The sequence below is a fragment of the Neofelis nebulosa genome, chromosome 4 (genome assembly GCF_028018385.1).
Source record: "Neofelis nebulosa isolate mNeoNeb1 chromosome 4, mNeoNeb1.pri, whole genome shotgun sequence".
NCBI classification, from domain to species: Eukaryota; Metazoa; Chordata; class Mammalia; order Carnivora; family Felidae; genus Neofelis; species Neofelis nebulosa.
The window spans coordinates 137,960,867-137,977,078 of record NC_080785.1 but is presented as its reverse complement, the minus strand read 5'-3'; the positions used below and the strand labels follow the sequence as shown (position 1 = coordinate 137,977,078).

Here is a 16,212-nt window from a genome sequence, read left to right as displayed (position 1 = left end):
TTAATTTTCTTCCATAACACTTTATCCTCTCTCTCCCCAAATAAGAATGTAAGCCCCATGAGGCCAAGGATTTCTGGACCCCTTTATGCACTGCTATATCTAGCTTCAAAAAGAGGACATGGTACCCTATCAATAAATACTTTGTTTTTGGAAAGAATGACTGGATCTACTGCACATCTTGAAAAAGATGAAAAAATCAGAAAAGCATGAAAAGTCATATTGTCCAAAATATTGGCCAACTGAGAGCTTGATGGAGTTAGACCACTTACAAACTTAGGGAAAGTAAATAAAGTGGACAGAGAAGATAAGATGACAGCTGCTTCAGAAGAAATCATTTACCTAAGTCCAAGTGCAAGAGAGACTATTGAGAAATTGAATAAAGCCCCAGAAAGCTTTAAAAATCTTTTTTAAATGTTCATGCATTTTGAGAGAGAGAAAGAGAGGGAGGGACAGAGAGAGAGGGAGATACAGAATCCAAGGCAGGCTCTAGGCTATAAGCTATCAGCGCAGAGCCCAAAGCGGGGCTCCAACTCACAAACCACGAGATCATGACCTGAGCCGAAGTCGGATGTGTAACTGACTGAGCCACCTAGGTTCCCCAGTTCCAGAAAGCTTTTATAAAAATAACTCCTTTTCAGATTTTTCTGTGAAATTCAAACAAATTTAAGCAAAGAATGTACTACTCTGCTAGCACATAATTTAACTGGAAAACTTAGGTAGGAATATTTATCAATTGCTTTATCTTATCATCTAAAACCCTGGGCATGATTGACATGAAAATATAATTTTATTGAATGTAAGAAAAAACAAACTTATCTTCATACTACTTGATTAATTTCTCAAGAGAAAATCCCAATCATATCTTTCCCCCCTAGTATTTATTATACAATTTTGGTTTTATTTTAAGTACCACTTAATTTTTTTTTCAGTTCTACTACTCCTGGAATAATGAATCCTTCTGAGTATTGGGCTTGACATAAAACAGGCACTCAATAAATCAGAGCTATTAAATATTTCGCCCCGAACAAAATATCAGAAAAAGGCCCTCTTACCTTTTATAAGTGGTGCACAACTAGTAAATCTCAGTAGGGAGAGAATCGAAATGCACAGGCCGTGTATTTAAGTGAATAAAAGGCATGTGGAAATTTAACTTGGGCAGCAGGTAGGTTTCATCCCGGGTGCCAATGTCAACCAGTTTATCCCAGCTGCTCCAGAAACTATGCAGCGCACAATTCATGAGGTCATGCCTCAGCATCACGTTAGTGACATTGATCTTGGTTGTGGGATAGAGAGCCAAGCTGTCTTAGGCATTAGCCAGATTCTAACCTCTCTTTCACCGATGCAGGTGATATCTTGTCTTTTACCAGGCAGGCCAGAAGCAGCGTGTATGTAGGAGAGGTGTAGAGGGTTTAGGGAAAGTTGGCCTTGCGGAGACGCCTGAGGGCTGAGATGAGGCTCTGAACATTCTTGGTGGCTCCGTGGCACCAGGGTCCTTGTTTTCTTGGACATGGAAACCCCACAGAGTTCAGTCATTTGGACACTACACTGATGCAAGAACTACTCTTTCTAGGGTCACTGATCAAGTGCGTTGAATTCTGTCCCTAATCTAGTACTTTACTTACCCACTCATATAAGTCCTACCTTGGTCCTGAGGGAAGAACGAGATACCTTCATATGAAATGGTTGGGAAGAATGTGGTGACAGGGAAAAAAGCTTTTAAAAACACAAACCCTCCAAAATCTTGGCTTCTTCTTGACCCCAAATCCTTTGATAATCCTCCCTACCTATACAACGCAGTTCAAACTCAGCATAACCTGCCTGGGTCTTTGCCAATCTTATCTTAACCTATCTTTCCAGCCACACTATGCACTGCCAACAATAAACCTCAATTTCCATTCATATCCCTAAGTCAGCCAAACGTTTTTCTACACTGAGGTAGGAAAATGAAGTGGGTTAAGGGTGTAGGGTCTGAAGTCAGGCCAATAACGATTCCAACTCTTTCCACTTTCTGAGAAGTTTATGTGATCTTGGGTAAGTTACATGACCTCTCTAAGCCTCAACTTCTTCCTCTGTTTAATGGGTTTCTTACTGGATTGTTACAAACATTAAACAAGATAGTGCACACTGGCTGCAGCTGCTGTCCGATCAGGATGCCTTCATATGCGCTGTCTTCTTACCATATCTTTACAGATGCCTAATTTAGGGATGGGAAAAGCATGACGTGAATATTATTAAAATACCTTCCCAAGGGAAGGTGATTTCTAATCATGGGAAGTCTGTCTCCAGAGCCTGTGAACCACTAAAATTTTCTAACGACGAGGTCAATGAACGTCTGTTAAATGAGTGAATGAATTCATGCATGCTTTCTCTAACATACAAGTTGAAATCAAATATGGTGAGCCACAGATTTGAAAAAATTTAAGTCATTGTTTTTGCCAGTCAAGTGACCATGGAACAATGCACTTTTATAACCCCAGGAAAGGTCCTGGCCCATAGTAGGTGCTCAATCAGTGACGTTGAAAAGAAGGAGTGATGGATCGGACCTGACATTTATGGCAAGGAGAACAGAGTGCTTCCAGGCAAATGACCGTTTCCCTGTCAGTGTAAACCTCTGACAGCCTTGTCTCCCCTGCAGCTTCTGCAACGTGACATCCACCGGCCATGCAAGACGCAGGAGCTGCAATGGGTCACTGATTGGAGGCGAGGTTGTTTCTGTGGTCCCTCAGACACCCCGAGGCTGCCACCTAATGTGGGTCATTTACACGGTGATGGCAGGACGTGCTGCCAGCAAAATCACCCAGTCCTTTCAAGGGAAGTCGCCTGCTGGCTACCCAGCTGATGTGTCACCAGAACGGGGGAAATGAGATGTCACAAGGCCTGTTCTGTAAATTAAGGGATAATCCAGTTTTGGTCGTACTCAAAGAGCAACCGTCTACCACAGGTCCGCTCTGGGGCTCCTCCCCAAAGCCTCCTGCCTTCCTCTCCGGCTTGTGCCAACTCGGGTCATGTTCCCCTTCCCTGTGCGCTCCTTCTCCCGTAGATGGTGAGGAGGGAAAGAGATAGGAGTCGTCAGGTGAACTGAACTTCGTGCTTTATCTCCAACTGAATTGATTCCTGTCTTCCCGTTGCCATAATTAATCAAGAGCTAAGTGAACTGGAGACAACACGTATCATGGCAATGGCCCCTTTTTCTCCTAAAGAAACTCGAACATGGTGGCACTGGGTGCAGCTTGGCTCCAACCCAACCGGAGGGAGCAGGCTGTGTGAAAGGATGACCTTTGACAGGGAGACTTTCTGCTTCGGTACCTTGTGAAACAAATAGCTTCCTGCAAACAATAGTCTCCTGCCCAACCTTCCACTAATGCGATTAGGGGAGCTAATTTCCTGGGTTGGTTTCCCCCCCATTTCACCCATCAGAGCTAGGTTGCTACAAAGGCCCTCTCCCCTGGAAACGGCTCCCTCACCAACACATGCGGAAAGAGCGTGGCTTGACTGGCCTTTAAAAAAAATGTGAGGGAGAAGGATGAAGATACCTCAGCGATGGAAACAGCTGTGGGTTTTAAAACCTTCTTGGAGCATTTGCTATACCTTCCTTCGGGCCCAGCGTAAATTTGTACACACCTCAGATTGGACGATATCATGTTCTTCCTCACTTGTTAAGAAGCCACTGCAATGTTCAAAGGCCCTGAGGTCTTGACTTTCCCACTCAGTGAACTGTGACTGGCCATCTACGCCTGCATACTTCTCATTTGCTTCCAGAAAGTTCTTTGGTCAACAGGTGACTTTACCACAATATTCCACTAAAGAGCCACGAATGCCTCAGCCTGCATGTCCCAGATGACAAATCTTCGTGAATTTTGCTTTCATTCTTTACAAGGAGATTAAGAAACCTCCAGTGAGGAATACAAGGTTATCAGGAAGGCCTCCCCAATTCAGGTGCCTGGCCTGGTTCATGAAGTTCAATTGAACTAAGGCTACTACTTGGAAGATCTTTCCAAGAAGGGAAAGAAGAGAGAAGAATCCTCCTTTTCAAGGAAAACAAAGAAGCAGGTCAACATGGCTTTTGGCTTTCAGGAAATGAATTAATAAAGGAGGTTGCATGCGATGCTGCAGGATTTAATTAGGAAGTACCAGGGCCATAGCAGCCACATGTTCAAATTTATAACACAGGGCACGAAAAACAAAAACAAAAACAAAAATGCTTGACCTATTTTGCTCGGTGCTGAAATAAGAAATGTGGATTCCCCCCAAAAGTAAATTGAAAAGCATCCCCAAGAACTTTGTTAATTGTTTTATAAAGTCACCATTCATTTGGATATCTAGGGTGGGAAAAAGTTGACGCAGTTACTGAGTGAATGATTCCAAGTGACACTCCGTGGTCTTTAAAAGAAGGGATGGTTCTGTATATTTACATGATAATCTCATCCTCCCGTTAAGCACATAGGAAACACCCAGTAAAGACAGCATGAGTTGGGGCGCCTGGGTGGCTCAGTCGGTCGGGCGGCCAACTTCGGCTCAGGTCATGATCTCACAGCTTGTGAGTTCGAGCCCCGTGTCAGGTCTGTGCTGACAGCTCAGAGCCTGGAGCCTGCATCAGATTCTGTGTCTCCTTCTCTCTCTGCCCCTCCCCCACTCACGTTCTGTCTCTGTCTCTGTCTCTCTCAAAAATAAAAAGCACTTGAAAAAAATTTTTAAAAAAGCATGAGCATTGACCGTCTAACAACTGAACAATCATTTACTTAGCATGTATATGTGTAGGCTTTACATCAAGGGCTAAAGATATAAAGACACAGCCTCTGATCTTAAGACCCTAGTGGTCATATGGATAAATAACAAACAAATTGTCTCATCTCAGCTCATGGCAACTCTGTCTTCTCAGCTGCTCAGGTAGAAATCCTGGCGTCACCCTGACTTCTTTTTCTCTCTCATATACCATATTCAATCTACCAACAAATCATGATGATTCTGCCTTCAAAAAGTATCCAGATTTCAACCAGGTACTGTCACCTCCAGTGCTCCTAATGGGGACCAAACCACTAGCGTCTGTCTCTTGGACTACTGCAATAATTCCCAACCAGTCTTCTTGCATTTACTCGGTGCCCTTCTTCCAGCCTAAGTGCTCCTCTGAAAACACAAATGTGATTATATCAAGTTATTCCTCAGCTCCCAACCTTCACTAGCTCCCCATGTCTCCCAGAGTATGAGCAAGTCCTTTCAATGGTTATATGGCCCTATATTATCTAGTCCTGGTACATAGTTAGCCTCATCTAGAACTCTCCTCTGTGCTGCAGCTACAGCCACACGGGCCTCCCTCTATTCTCGGAGCAATCTAGACATGCTCCCATTTCAAGGATTTTGCACTGGCTGTTCCCTCTGCCTGGAATGCTCTTCCCCCAATCAACTGTTTTCTCCTGCTACAATGCAAACATTTCAGCTCCATTGTTCCCAGCTCATCCTCAGTATCCGAATTTCCCTTCTGTTGTTCTATTTTCCAATAGCACTTCCCACCTTCTAACAGTATACAGTTTGCTTATCTGTTAAGTTATTGCTTATTGTCTCTCTTCTCTCACTAAAAAGCTCCAAGGAGACAGTGATTTTTACTTACTTATTCTTTTATTTTGGCTTATTGTACCCAGAAGAGTGCCTGGCGCATATTAAATAATGGAATGAATGAATGAATGAATGAATGAATATACACTGCAGAAAATACTATGATGAAGTTGTGTATACATATCATACCGGATTAGCACGCGTGGCCAAAGGATCATTGTCTACTTATGAAGGATTTCATGTAGATATTCCAAAATACAGATAGGGATTCTAATTTGATTCAACAAGTACTCACTGACTAGCTCATTATGCCCAAATGTGTGGAGAAAGCCTCTACAGAGGCTGAATTCAGATAGATTAAATAGAGTTTCTGCCTGGACATTGTAAGAGAACAAGTACATTCATTTCTTTTAAAACATGACTGCCCAGCCAGACTGCTGTGATTTCTTCTAGATCAGAGGGCAAGCCACGCTGCCTTCCGTGGCTCGGAGGAGTCTGGTTGTACAAGGTGACCAGCTGAATCCCTTCAGTCATGACCTCACTCCCCTTGTCCTTCTCTTAATTAAAAGTGGTTGGGAAAATTTCATAATCACAGCAGTTTACAGAAGGACAAGTTGACGTGGGATTGGGCTGAGCAAACTGTTGAAATGAACACAGGGTTGTTGGCGCGTTGTGGTTTAAACAGAAGGCACAGACATGAATTAGTCATGTGCCTGGACATGAGAGAAGGATGAAGAATCTATAAAGGAACAAGGCGGGCCATTCTAGTCATGACATGAGAAAAATGTACCACTCTAGAACCTTTTGGAATAACAGGGCATAACGAAATGTTGAATAAGTCCATACCAGTGGTCTATAACTGGTTAGAGCTGACACCACAAAAATTAGGGGAAGTGGTACCTTTAAATTTTTATGCTGAACTTACAAGGTAAGCACTTTCAAAATCTGATTTAGGGCCTTCCTATTCACTGCGATCCAGAATAAAGCCCTGATATTGACTAGGGTAACTACACGACTCTTCATTCCATACTTCGAGGGTATACACGTGAGGGAGAAACAAAATAAGGAATTTCAAGATCAACTGCTTGTATGAAAACACACGACATCGGAAAGCTCTCTGTGCGCTGAAGGGGGAAGGAGGGAGCACCTGCCAACGGCTCCAGAGAACCAGAATTCCCGCCCATGGCAGGGGACAGGCCATCTTACCCAAGTAGTTGTCATCCTCTGATTTCCCTGAGAAACTGTGCTGCCGCACGTCGATATTGGTAGCACCGGCTGGAATTCGGACCACAGTATTGTAACCTGAAAAGAATTTAGCCAAAACTCAGTATTCCACAGCATGAGTCACTTTCTCTAGGTATGGAATAAAAGGTGGGCCACCCAGGGGGGGTAATACAGTTCTCACTCTTGAGTGTCTTCTAGCCGGACGGCTCATGTACCCTAACGAGACTGACTTTACGCCTGACATGAATACTTTTACATACTACATGCGGTTAACAATTTTTCAACTTTGACTATTTTCCTTCTCACGGTTCTTAGGGACAGGTTCTTACCATAATGCACTGTGTTAAATGTTCCTGCCACTGTTTTGCACGAAGAATTATCACCACCACAAACTCCACATTTATCTCTCCGGGCTTTTGAGTTTAAAACGTGGTCGCATCCAGCTTGCTTTTAAGAAGAAACGTTTGAAATGAATGGTAAGTATTATAAAGTTATACAAATCCTAAAACATTATGAAACGGCAGGTAGCATGTTTGTTTGAATGACGCATTCCAAAAATGACAAGAACGTCCCTTTAAAGTTGCAACGGCTGAGAACTCAAATTGTCTTTAGCCCTGGTGTGGAAAATGTGGTCCTTGGACCGGCAGCCATGGGCATCTCTGAGGCTGTTAGTAATGTATTACCTTGGGCTCCACCCAGATCCACTGGGTGGAATTCTGACATGCTAGAGGACACTTAGGTGCTTCATCTAAAGATTAAAGTTTGAGAAGTACAGGAGCACCTGGCTGGCTCAGTTGGTAGAGTACGTGACCCTTGACCTAAGGGTTGCAGGTACGAGCTCCACACTGGGTGGAGAGATTAGTTAAAAATAAAATATTAAAAAAAAAATAGGGGCGCCTGGGTGGCTCAGTCAGTTAAGCATCCGACTTCGGCTCAGGTCGTGATCTCGCGGTATGTGAGTTCGAGCCCCGCATCGGGCTCTGTGCTGACTGCTCAGAGCCTGGAGCCTGTTTCAGATTCTGTGTCTCCCTCTCTCTCTGACCCTCCCCCGTTCATGCTCTGTCTCTCTCTGTCTCAAAAATAAATAAATGTTAAAAAAAAATTAAAAAAAAAATAAAGTTTTATTTTATAAAAATAAAGTCTGTCTACAAATAAGTGGAATAAATGAGAAAAACCGCTCAAGAATGAAGACATAGGAATGCTGGGGGGGGTGACTGTATCCAATTAAAGATCTGCTATCTCAGGGCGCCTGGGTGGCTCAGTCAGTTAAAGCAAGTGACTTCGGCTCCGGTCATGATCTCATGATTAGGGAGTTCGAGCCCCACGTGAGGCTCTGTGCTGACAGCTCAGACCCTGGAGCCTGCTTCAGATTCTGTGTCTCCCTCTCTCTCTGCCCCTCTGCTGCTCAGGTCTCTCTCTCTTTCAAAACTAAACATTTAAAAAAAAAAAATGCCTCTGAGGAGAAGCTCGGTGTTTTACTACGAACGGACTGACAAGGAAACATGGACTGTGCAGTTCTGAGTTGGGAAATGGGTGAAGCTCTCAGGGGCTCATTGCATCAGATCCGACTGACTAGAATCCCCATTTTCCTGGACCACACGCAAGGAACAAATAAATTATCTCAAAGCCTGGCGACACTAAGAATGTTTTCTGATTGGTAAGAACAGTGAAATGGTATCAAGCCCTCTAGGAATCACTGCACTCGTGCTTCACGATCTTCCAGAAGTTTCTCCATGTCCCATTCAAGAGTAACGAACAGGTAGGTCTCAGGTAGAAGCTATGGTGTTTGAAATCAGAATGAGAAATCTGATGGAGGCCTGGCTGAAGCCTGATTCCTTATGACGTCTTTCTGGAACAGAGCTATTCAGTCTAGAAAACTCGCTGTGTGGGAAGCATTTGGTTTAACCTTAACCAAATGGTTAAGGGTTAGCCCTGAGGTTACAGTAAAGGAAGGTGTGTGTGGACAAATTATTGTAATAAATTTTCACGGGGAGGTTTCGCGCAGATCCTCACAGAGGTTGAGAGTGCCGGAAAAATGCAGGATGCCAGTTCTCGAACTTCGGCATCAGAATCAAGCGATGCCACTGCTGATGCTGCCCTGGGAAACACGCTTGGAAAACCACTTCCCTGGAGACAGCGCACAGATATTCGCCGCTGGTCTCTCGAGGAAGCCACAAATCACGGCTTAGCAGCAAGACAACACGGTGAAGGAAACGCGATGTGGGACTCACCCGGCAGAGGCCTTGGACACAGATATCGCTGGTGTCTTGGCCACAGGGCGTCCCATCTATCACTCTGTCTCGCAGCTGGTAGTAGGCCGTGTTACCTGCCACCCTGCAGAACAACTTGCAACGGTCCTTCATCAAAACTAGAGAGGAAACACATGACGCAATGTGAGTTTCGGACCTGGACCCCCGGCCGACCTGCCGACCAACCATGGCACCCCCCCACCCCCGGTTGCACTTACTTCCACTGTACTTAGGGACCCAACGCACAGTGGGAAGCAGACCGTTGATGTTGAAATGCTTCCCGTCAAACTGAGCACACTGTTCATCTCGGAAGTCTCGCTTCTGCTTGAGACATGGCTCTGTGTTGCAGGACTTAAACTTCATCCTACGTCCTACACAGTACTTCCCACCATTTTTGGGCCTGGGGAAAGGGAAAGAACACACGCGCTGTATTGCCAGGGATTTCTCCCCACATCGCTCTCTCATCCGTGGCTTCCTGTCTCCCAGGGAAGCATGTCTAAAAGTGGCTGATGACAGAGGACAGGACTGAGGCTCTGAAATCTGCGTGTGCATTCTGCCTTCATTACCATGAAGTGTATGACCTTGGGCAAGTCACTTAGCCTCCAGAAGCCTCAGCCCCTCCATCTATAAAAACGGGAATGGGTTATTGAGTAAGGCAGTGCTGAAGATGAAACGCTAGAGCACGTAACTTCGAGTTTGAAATACAAAGCCTGGGATCTGTTGGGCAATAATCTGTCCTCTCTCTCCTGAAAATGCAGTCCTTCGGTTTTCAAAATGTGGAAGGTAAAAGGCCCAGATGAACCATTGGAATGCTCCCTGTCTACTTTTTGTAACGTGACAGTCTCACAGGAGACCGGCCTAAAACCTGTGTTATTTTACTTACATTCATTCTCTCCCTCCCTCCCTCCTTCTCTCCACCCTCACAACCATTGTTTCTCTTTGTTTTGTCTCACAAGTGAGACGGAGTAAAAGGAACATCCCCATATTGTGACTAACTTAATAGGAGAAGCAGGAAGAGCAGACTGGTTTCATTAACTTTTGTGTGACGAGAGCACGGAGGGTGCCTTGCACAGCACCAGAGTGTAAATTTCATCTCGACATGCAACCCCGAATTAGATGAAATTCAAATGTACATGTATTTTCCAGATGTGACCCAATGACTAAATTATACAATGTTTCTCCTAGCAGTCCACAGCTTGCCAAGTTCATCATGGAAACGGGAAGATCAGAGAATCGTAGGAAGTTGGGCTCGCCCACCCAGGGCTGGAGCAGGTCGGATTTCGCAGCTACGCTACGGACATCTCTGAAACGGAAAGAAAGTTTTCCACTTTTCTTCTTTAAAATGAATCTTTCAGGGCAATTTGGAGCATACAAAGGGGTTTTTGTTTTGTTTTGTTAAGCTGGGACCTGGGTGAATGGGAAAGACATCCGTGCCCATTTATACAACAAGAGCCGGTCCAACAGAACAGGTAAGGCTCTGGAGCTAGAGCTGGGTTCCAGTCCCGACCCTACCCTCGGTGCATGACTTTAGATGAAGTTCTGAAGTTCTCAGCCCCCCGAGTATCAGTTGCCCCCTTGTCTAAAATGAGCACAAATAGTAGATGCTGAAAACGTTAGCTACTGTGCTAATATGTCAGCACCCCCAACCTAATCTGATCCAACCATGCACTTTGAGTACCGAATCTGCGCTGAGACATGGTGTGCAGCGTGAAGGCAGGACTCAGTGCTCCTGCAGAGCACCAAGCGTCAGGAAGGGCCACCCGCCATGATACTGTCGCAACGTGCTCCCATGCGGAGACTAGGGGAGGAGCATGGGCTTTGCAGCCACACACTGGACACCTTTGTGGGCGCTACCTGGCCTCTCTGAGCTCCATCCTGCATGTAGAACAGAGATGGTATTGTACACCTACCATGAAAAGCTCAGAATCTGGGAAGTTTAGTAAGGAGGCGGATAAATATTGAGTTATTTATCACAAAGAAAACTGTATCTAGGGATACAACATGGCACCTAACCCAACAATAACTGTGTCTCCTTGTTTCTCCGTGAAACACAATTAAGCCCATATGCTTTCTATGCTCCACTGTGCACTTGACTCCCTAAAATACACTCCTATCTTGCCCAAGGGTAAGGCAGAGGCAGTATTTTTATATGGAGCAACAGGAAGTTCAGAGAAGTCAAGTACTTTGTCATGATCACACAGATAAAAAAAGAGAAGAGATAGGACTAGAATTCTAAATTCCCTGGGTTCTTCTCTGTGCTCTTTCTGCTACATTATCCAGGAACTATGGTCAAGACTTTTTTTTTTTTTTTCTTTCCTTTTTTGGTGCCATTTAGAGATAGAGCCTTGGCTTCCTGAATTCCCAGCTCTTCTCTAAGTACCAAGACGCCCTAGTCCCATGCACACAATATCACAGATGATACATGAGTAACAGATCAGGCCCATATACCTGTTCAGGTGAAACGCATTTTAAATGTGCTACATGTAAGACCTCTTGCAATTTTTCCTCAGATTGAAATGATCTTTGCGGAATCTTCTTAAAAGGCCCACTGACTATGCAGGATTAATCGTTTATTTATCGCCTGACAGTAGCTCATTTTTCTTTTTGAAATTAAATTTTCATAAGTTGGTTCTTTTCTTTTGGCTCTCTTATACAACAAGTCTTAATGCACCCCAGAAACGGCCCACATGTAGCAATTTTTTGGGCTGTGAATAATAAATACTTACAGGTAGTTTCCCTTCAGAGGAAAGGGATGTTTGCTTTTGACGACTATCGAGTGGCAAACAGCATTCACTGACTTACTTTTATAAATGACATTTTGAAAAAACAACACACAGAAAACCCTCCATGGGAGAGGCAGTATTGCTGAGGGTCATAGGTGGGGACTGTGGAAACAGAGGGTTTGAATCCCAGGCCTGCCTCTTAATAATGGTGCAGTCTTGGGCAAGTTGCTTAATCTTTTGAAGGATCAGTTTCCCTATCTGTAAAAGGGAGATGATCCTAGTATCTAGTTCATCAGGGTAAGCGAGGGTCAGCTGGGTTAATACATTCAAAGCACTTGAACAAGGCCTGCCACATTGTAAATGTTTAGCTATTACAAGAGCCTGCCAACCACAGCCTGTGGACCAAATCCTGTCCACTTCCTGTCCTTCCCTGGCTGTGAGATAAGAATGGCTTTTCTATTTTAAAAAATTAAGGAAAAGGGTGCTTAGGTGGCTCAGTCGGTTAAGGTTCTGACTTCGGCTCAGGTCGTGATCTCACCGTTTGTGGGTTCGAGCCCCACACCAGGCTCTGTGCTGACAGCTCGGAGCCTGGAGCCTCTTTTGGATTCTGGGTCTTCCTGTCCCTGCCCCTCCCCTGCTCAATCTCTCTCTCTCTCTCTCTCTCTCTCAAAAATAAACATGAAAAAATTTGATTAAATGAATAAAAAATAAAAATTTAAGAAAATATAAAACATATTTTGAGACACATAAGAGTTAGATGAAATTCAAAGAGTAATATCCATAAATAAGTTTTAGTTGGCATGCAGCCACACTCAACCCTTTACATGTCACGGGTGTCTGTTTCTCACTGTATCAGCAAGGTTGAATAGCTGGGTCACAGACGCTCTGATCCTCAAGTCTGAAACACTTACTGAGTGTTTTGTGGCAAACATGTTCCTTTACGGTAAAGGTCTGCCCACCCGTGAGCCACTCTTACATGCAAGGCACCATGCCACTTTCTGCGACCGTGTCCAGCCGTGCTGTGAGTCAGGTAGTGGCAGCCTTGCTCCTGAAGGCTTGTTTGAAATTGTTTCAGAAGTGTGAGGTAACCTGGCAAGGTGACATGTCCATCAGGTGAGAACTGCTGGTCGATGGACCAATGCAGGTCTCCCGGATTCAAAGCTCATGATCTGGTGTCTTTCCTCGGCTTCCTCTCTTGAGACAGGCCTCTTTCCGTATCAAGACTCATTCTGTGACTCTGCTATTTTTTATGTAAAGACAGATTATATTTTATCAACAAACTTAAATTTGCCCTCTCAGAACATGTGCCTTTTCTCTTATCCCAGAGTACCTCTGCCTGATTTGCAATGACTGTGTAACGGGGAAGGCTGTAGCCAACCTAACTTACCTTTCAGCATGGAAAAAATTCATGCTGTAATTTAATAACTTTGCTGGATGGGAGTATTTTTTTTTTCCATGTAGACAAATAATAAAAATTAGAGGAAATGCAGCTTTAAAAAATAGTATTAACCACGGGGCGCCTGGGTGGCTCGGTCGGTTGAGCCTCCGACTTCAGCTCAGGTCATGAGCTCACGGTTTGTGGGTTCGAGCCCCACGTCGGTCTCTGTGCTGACAGCTGACAGCTCAGAGCCTGGAGCCTGCTTTGGATTCTGTGTCTCCCCTTCTCTCTCTGTCCCTCCCCCAATCATGCTCTGTCTCTCTCTGTCTCTCAAAAATAAATAAAAATGTTAAAAAAATTAATTAATTAATTAAAAAAATAATATTAACCACATTTTCCTGCTATTAAGATCCTTTCAAACATTGCAGGTCAGATACAGATGGAAAGGACTTAATGAAACTGCTAGGTTAATTACTATGAAAGTAACTATATTCAGCACAGCTGAGCTGAATCTTTCTTTCAGGCACATATTACACAACCATGCCTATTCGTATACAAAGAAAATTCATGATACTGCATGGCCAAAGCTATGAAGGAATTTTTGCAAAGATCACCACACGTGCGTTCACCCTCCAGGAAAGCTAAATTTTGGTCGGCAAATGGGTTTGAACAGAAATCTCAGCTTCTGTGAACACTTAAAATGAATTGCAGCAGGCCGATTAGGGTTAGCACAGGGAAGGAATTTCTAACGATTCGACAGGCAGCCCCAGAAGGTAGTGTGTTTCCTATGCTGGGAGGGTTTTGGGAAGAGGTCTAATGGACAACCGCAGTGGACGCTGAAAGGCTATTCAGGGATTAGACGGGATGGGCCAGAGAGCTATACTTGCAATCATTAATGATCCTTCCGAATAGAGCAGTCTAAAGGCCTGGATATCTTTATTCATTCATTAGTTAATAGCTTTCTCACAGCAACTAATTCTTGAATTTCGAAATACGCTCACCCAACTCAGTGCCTGAAGAAAAAAAAAAAAACGTTGCTGCAACTCTTTCCAGCCAAATGAGCGATTCGTTTCCTTAGGTGAAATAGACATCTATTATCTTGCTCGTATGCCAGATTTCATAAGCAGTTACTATGGTGAAAGCCTAAATGGGAAAATATCTAGTTCACAATCTTTTCCTCACACCTATGAGTTTCTTAGTTTTTAATTTAACTTACCTCCTAACTTAAAAGCAAAACAGAAGCACCAGAAGAGGGAAGGGAAGCACCAGTTCTTTCCCAAAGAACCGGGACAATTTTTTTTTTTTTTTGATGGACTGTAAAAACTGTATACATTTTTTTTTCTAGCTACTAGGAAACTCAGAGTCAATTCAGAGCACAAAATAACAAGTGTAGGGCCCAGTGGCCTCATACATGCGACTTCTAGTTCCAACGGTGGCCTTGTTTAGGTACCCTAAGTTATGCTTTTGGCAGTTATGATTTTAGGTTTTACTGTATTACATGTTTCTTATAGATATGATTGGGTGATCATGTAATTAATTGTTCAATTCAGGACACTTAGAGAATGTAAAGGGTAGCTATGAATGAATAACTTCTCCTGGACAACAGACGTAAACGGGGACTGTGTTTACAAATCAGAACATAAGCTCTTATCTACAGGGCATGGGTCAAAGATGGGATTAAAAAATAAATAAAACATTTAAAGACAAAATATTAGGGCCCTATTCTCATGATGGCAAATCAGCAGGACCGCCTACTAGTGGAGACCAAATACCTTTTGACCAAAATCAGAAAGCATCTGGTTTCTATAGCTTGTTCACGAGTATGCCGTTATCCCCTGTGTAGGACAAGGCTATTTCTCTTTTGTAACTTTTACGCTTTCAAGGGAAACAACCCTAAAAGTACAGCGCAAAGTATGGATGTTAAATACGGTCTTGAATCACATGAATACTGTGAAAAAAAAAAAAAAACAACTCAGGGTCTTAATAGAGACATACCTTGGACTAAAAATGGGGCTCTACATTATATTCAAAGGGCTCCTCAACCCGGGAAGAGGCAGGTTGCCAGCTCCGGGGGCACCACTTCCCTCAAACGCCTTGAGAGTCAGAAGCAACTACTACTGATCCCTGCATAATGAACCATCTGCTCTGTGAGTTTCTCTGAACGAGCTTTCAAACTGAGATTTGGATCTGATTTTCCCTGTTCTGTGTCCCTTTCTCTCATCAAACTGACTTCCTCAAAGTTTTCGGAGGCAGACTCCTTCCTCAATTCACAGGGACATCCCAAAGTGCAAATAATTTGGAAGCTCTTTCATGAAATGGTGTCAGGGCTGACAGTCAACTGGGGGGATTGTATTCTTTTAAAACCTCCCATAGCAAACAGCAAGGACAAGGACCTCTAATTGAAGTCTTTAATGATCAGCCCCTAACTTGTGAATGCACGGATCTTTGCTTCACTTGGAAGCTCGAGATCCTTTCCTGCTGAGATCTTTACGCTGGGTGATTTTCTTTGTCTGGCTCGTTCCAATTATGAAGTGATTTATCTCTCTCCACTTTCTACATTACCTCTAGAACTGCTCGAAGACTTAAAAAAAAAAAAAAAAAAAGACCAAACACTTCTTTTCAACGACGTATTCTTGAGTCACCATTTCAAAAATGCCTACTGTTGGCAACAGTCATATCCTCACGACAGTAACAGCTCACGAAGATGGTAATAACGTGGCTCCACGTAGCTACTGCATAGTTCTTAATTTTTAAAAAAAAATGTGTCCTATTTGCTATTAGCTTCAAATGCTTTATTCTAAAGCTTCAATAATACCAACAGCTAAGATTGGTAATTGACTTGAAAGAAGCAAGTAGTGGAACACTATATATAATATGATCCTTATTTTATATCTACAGAATACTTATTTCATATAACACATATTACATGACAAATCTTTTTTAAAAGTCCAAAGTGATGCACGTCAAATCATTTTTCCCCGGTGATTTCTTGCGAAGAGTAGGTGGGAGGGAGGAATGATGATGACAGATTTTTTTTATTTCATATCGTTCTGTGTCTGAATTTTTTGAAAGCATGTACTAGGTTTAA

The 16,212-nt window shown here is 43.5% G+C and overlaps 1 protein-coding gene across 3 annotated transcripts in view; it reads right to left on the bottom strand.

The window, feature by feature from the left end:
- The window catches only part of ADAMTS9 (ADAM metallopeptidase with thrombospondin type 1 motif 9), a 163,410-nt gene that overhangs the window by 100,911 nt on the left and 46,287 nt on the right, over positions 1-16,212 (bottom strand). For all 3 annotated transcript variants that reach the window (XM_058726271.1, XM_058726273.1, XM_058726272.1), the window contains 4 exons: positions 9,242-9,423; positions 9,006-9,142; positions 7,104-7,221; positions 6,757-6,852 (listed from right to left, as the gene is read on the bottom strand). In XM_058726271.1, the coding sequence (XP_058582254.1) occupies positions 6,757-6,852; positions 7,104-7,221; positions 9,006-9,142; positions 9,242-9,423 (533 nt within the window). The remainder of the gene's footprint in view (positions 1-6,756; positions 6,853-7,103; positions 7,222-9,005; positions 9,143-9,241; positions 9,424-16,212) is intronic.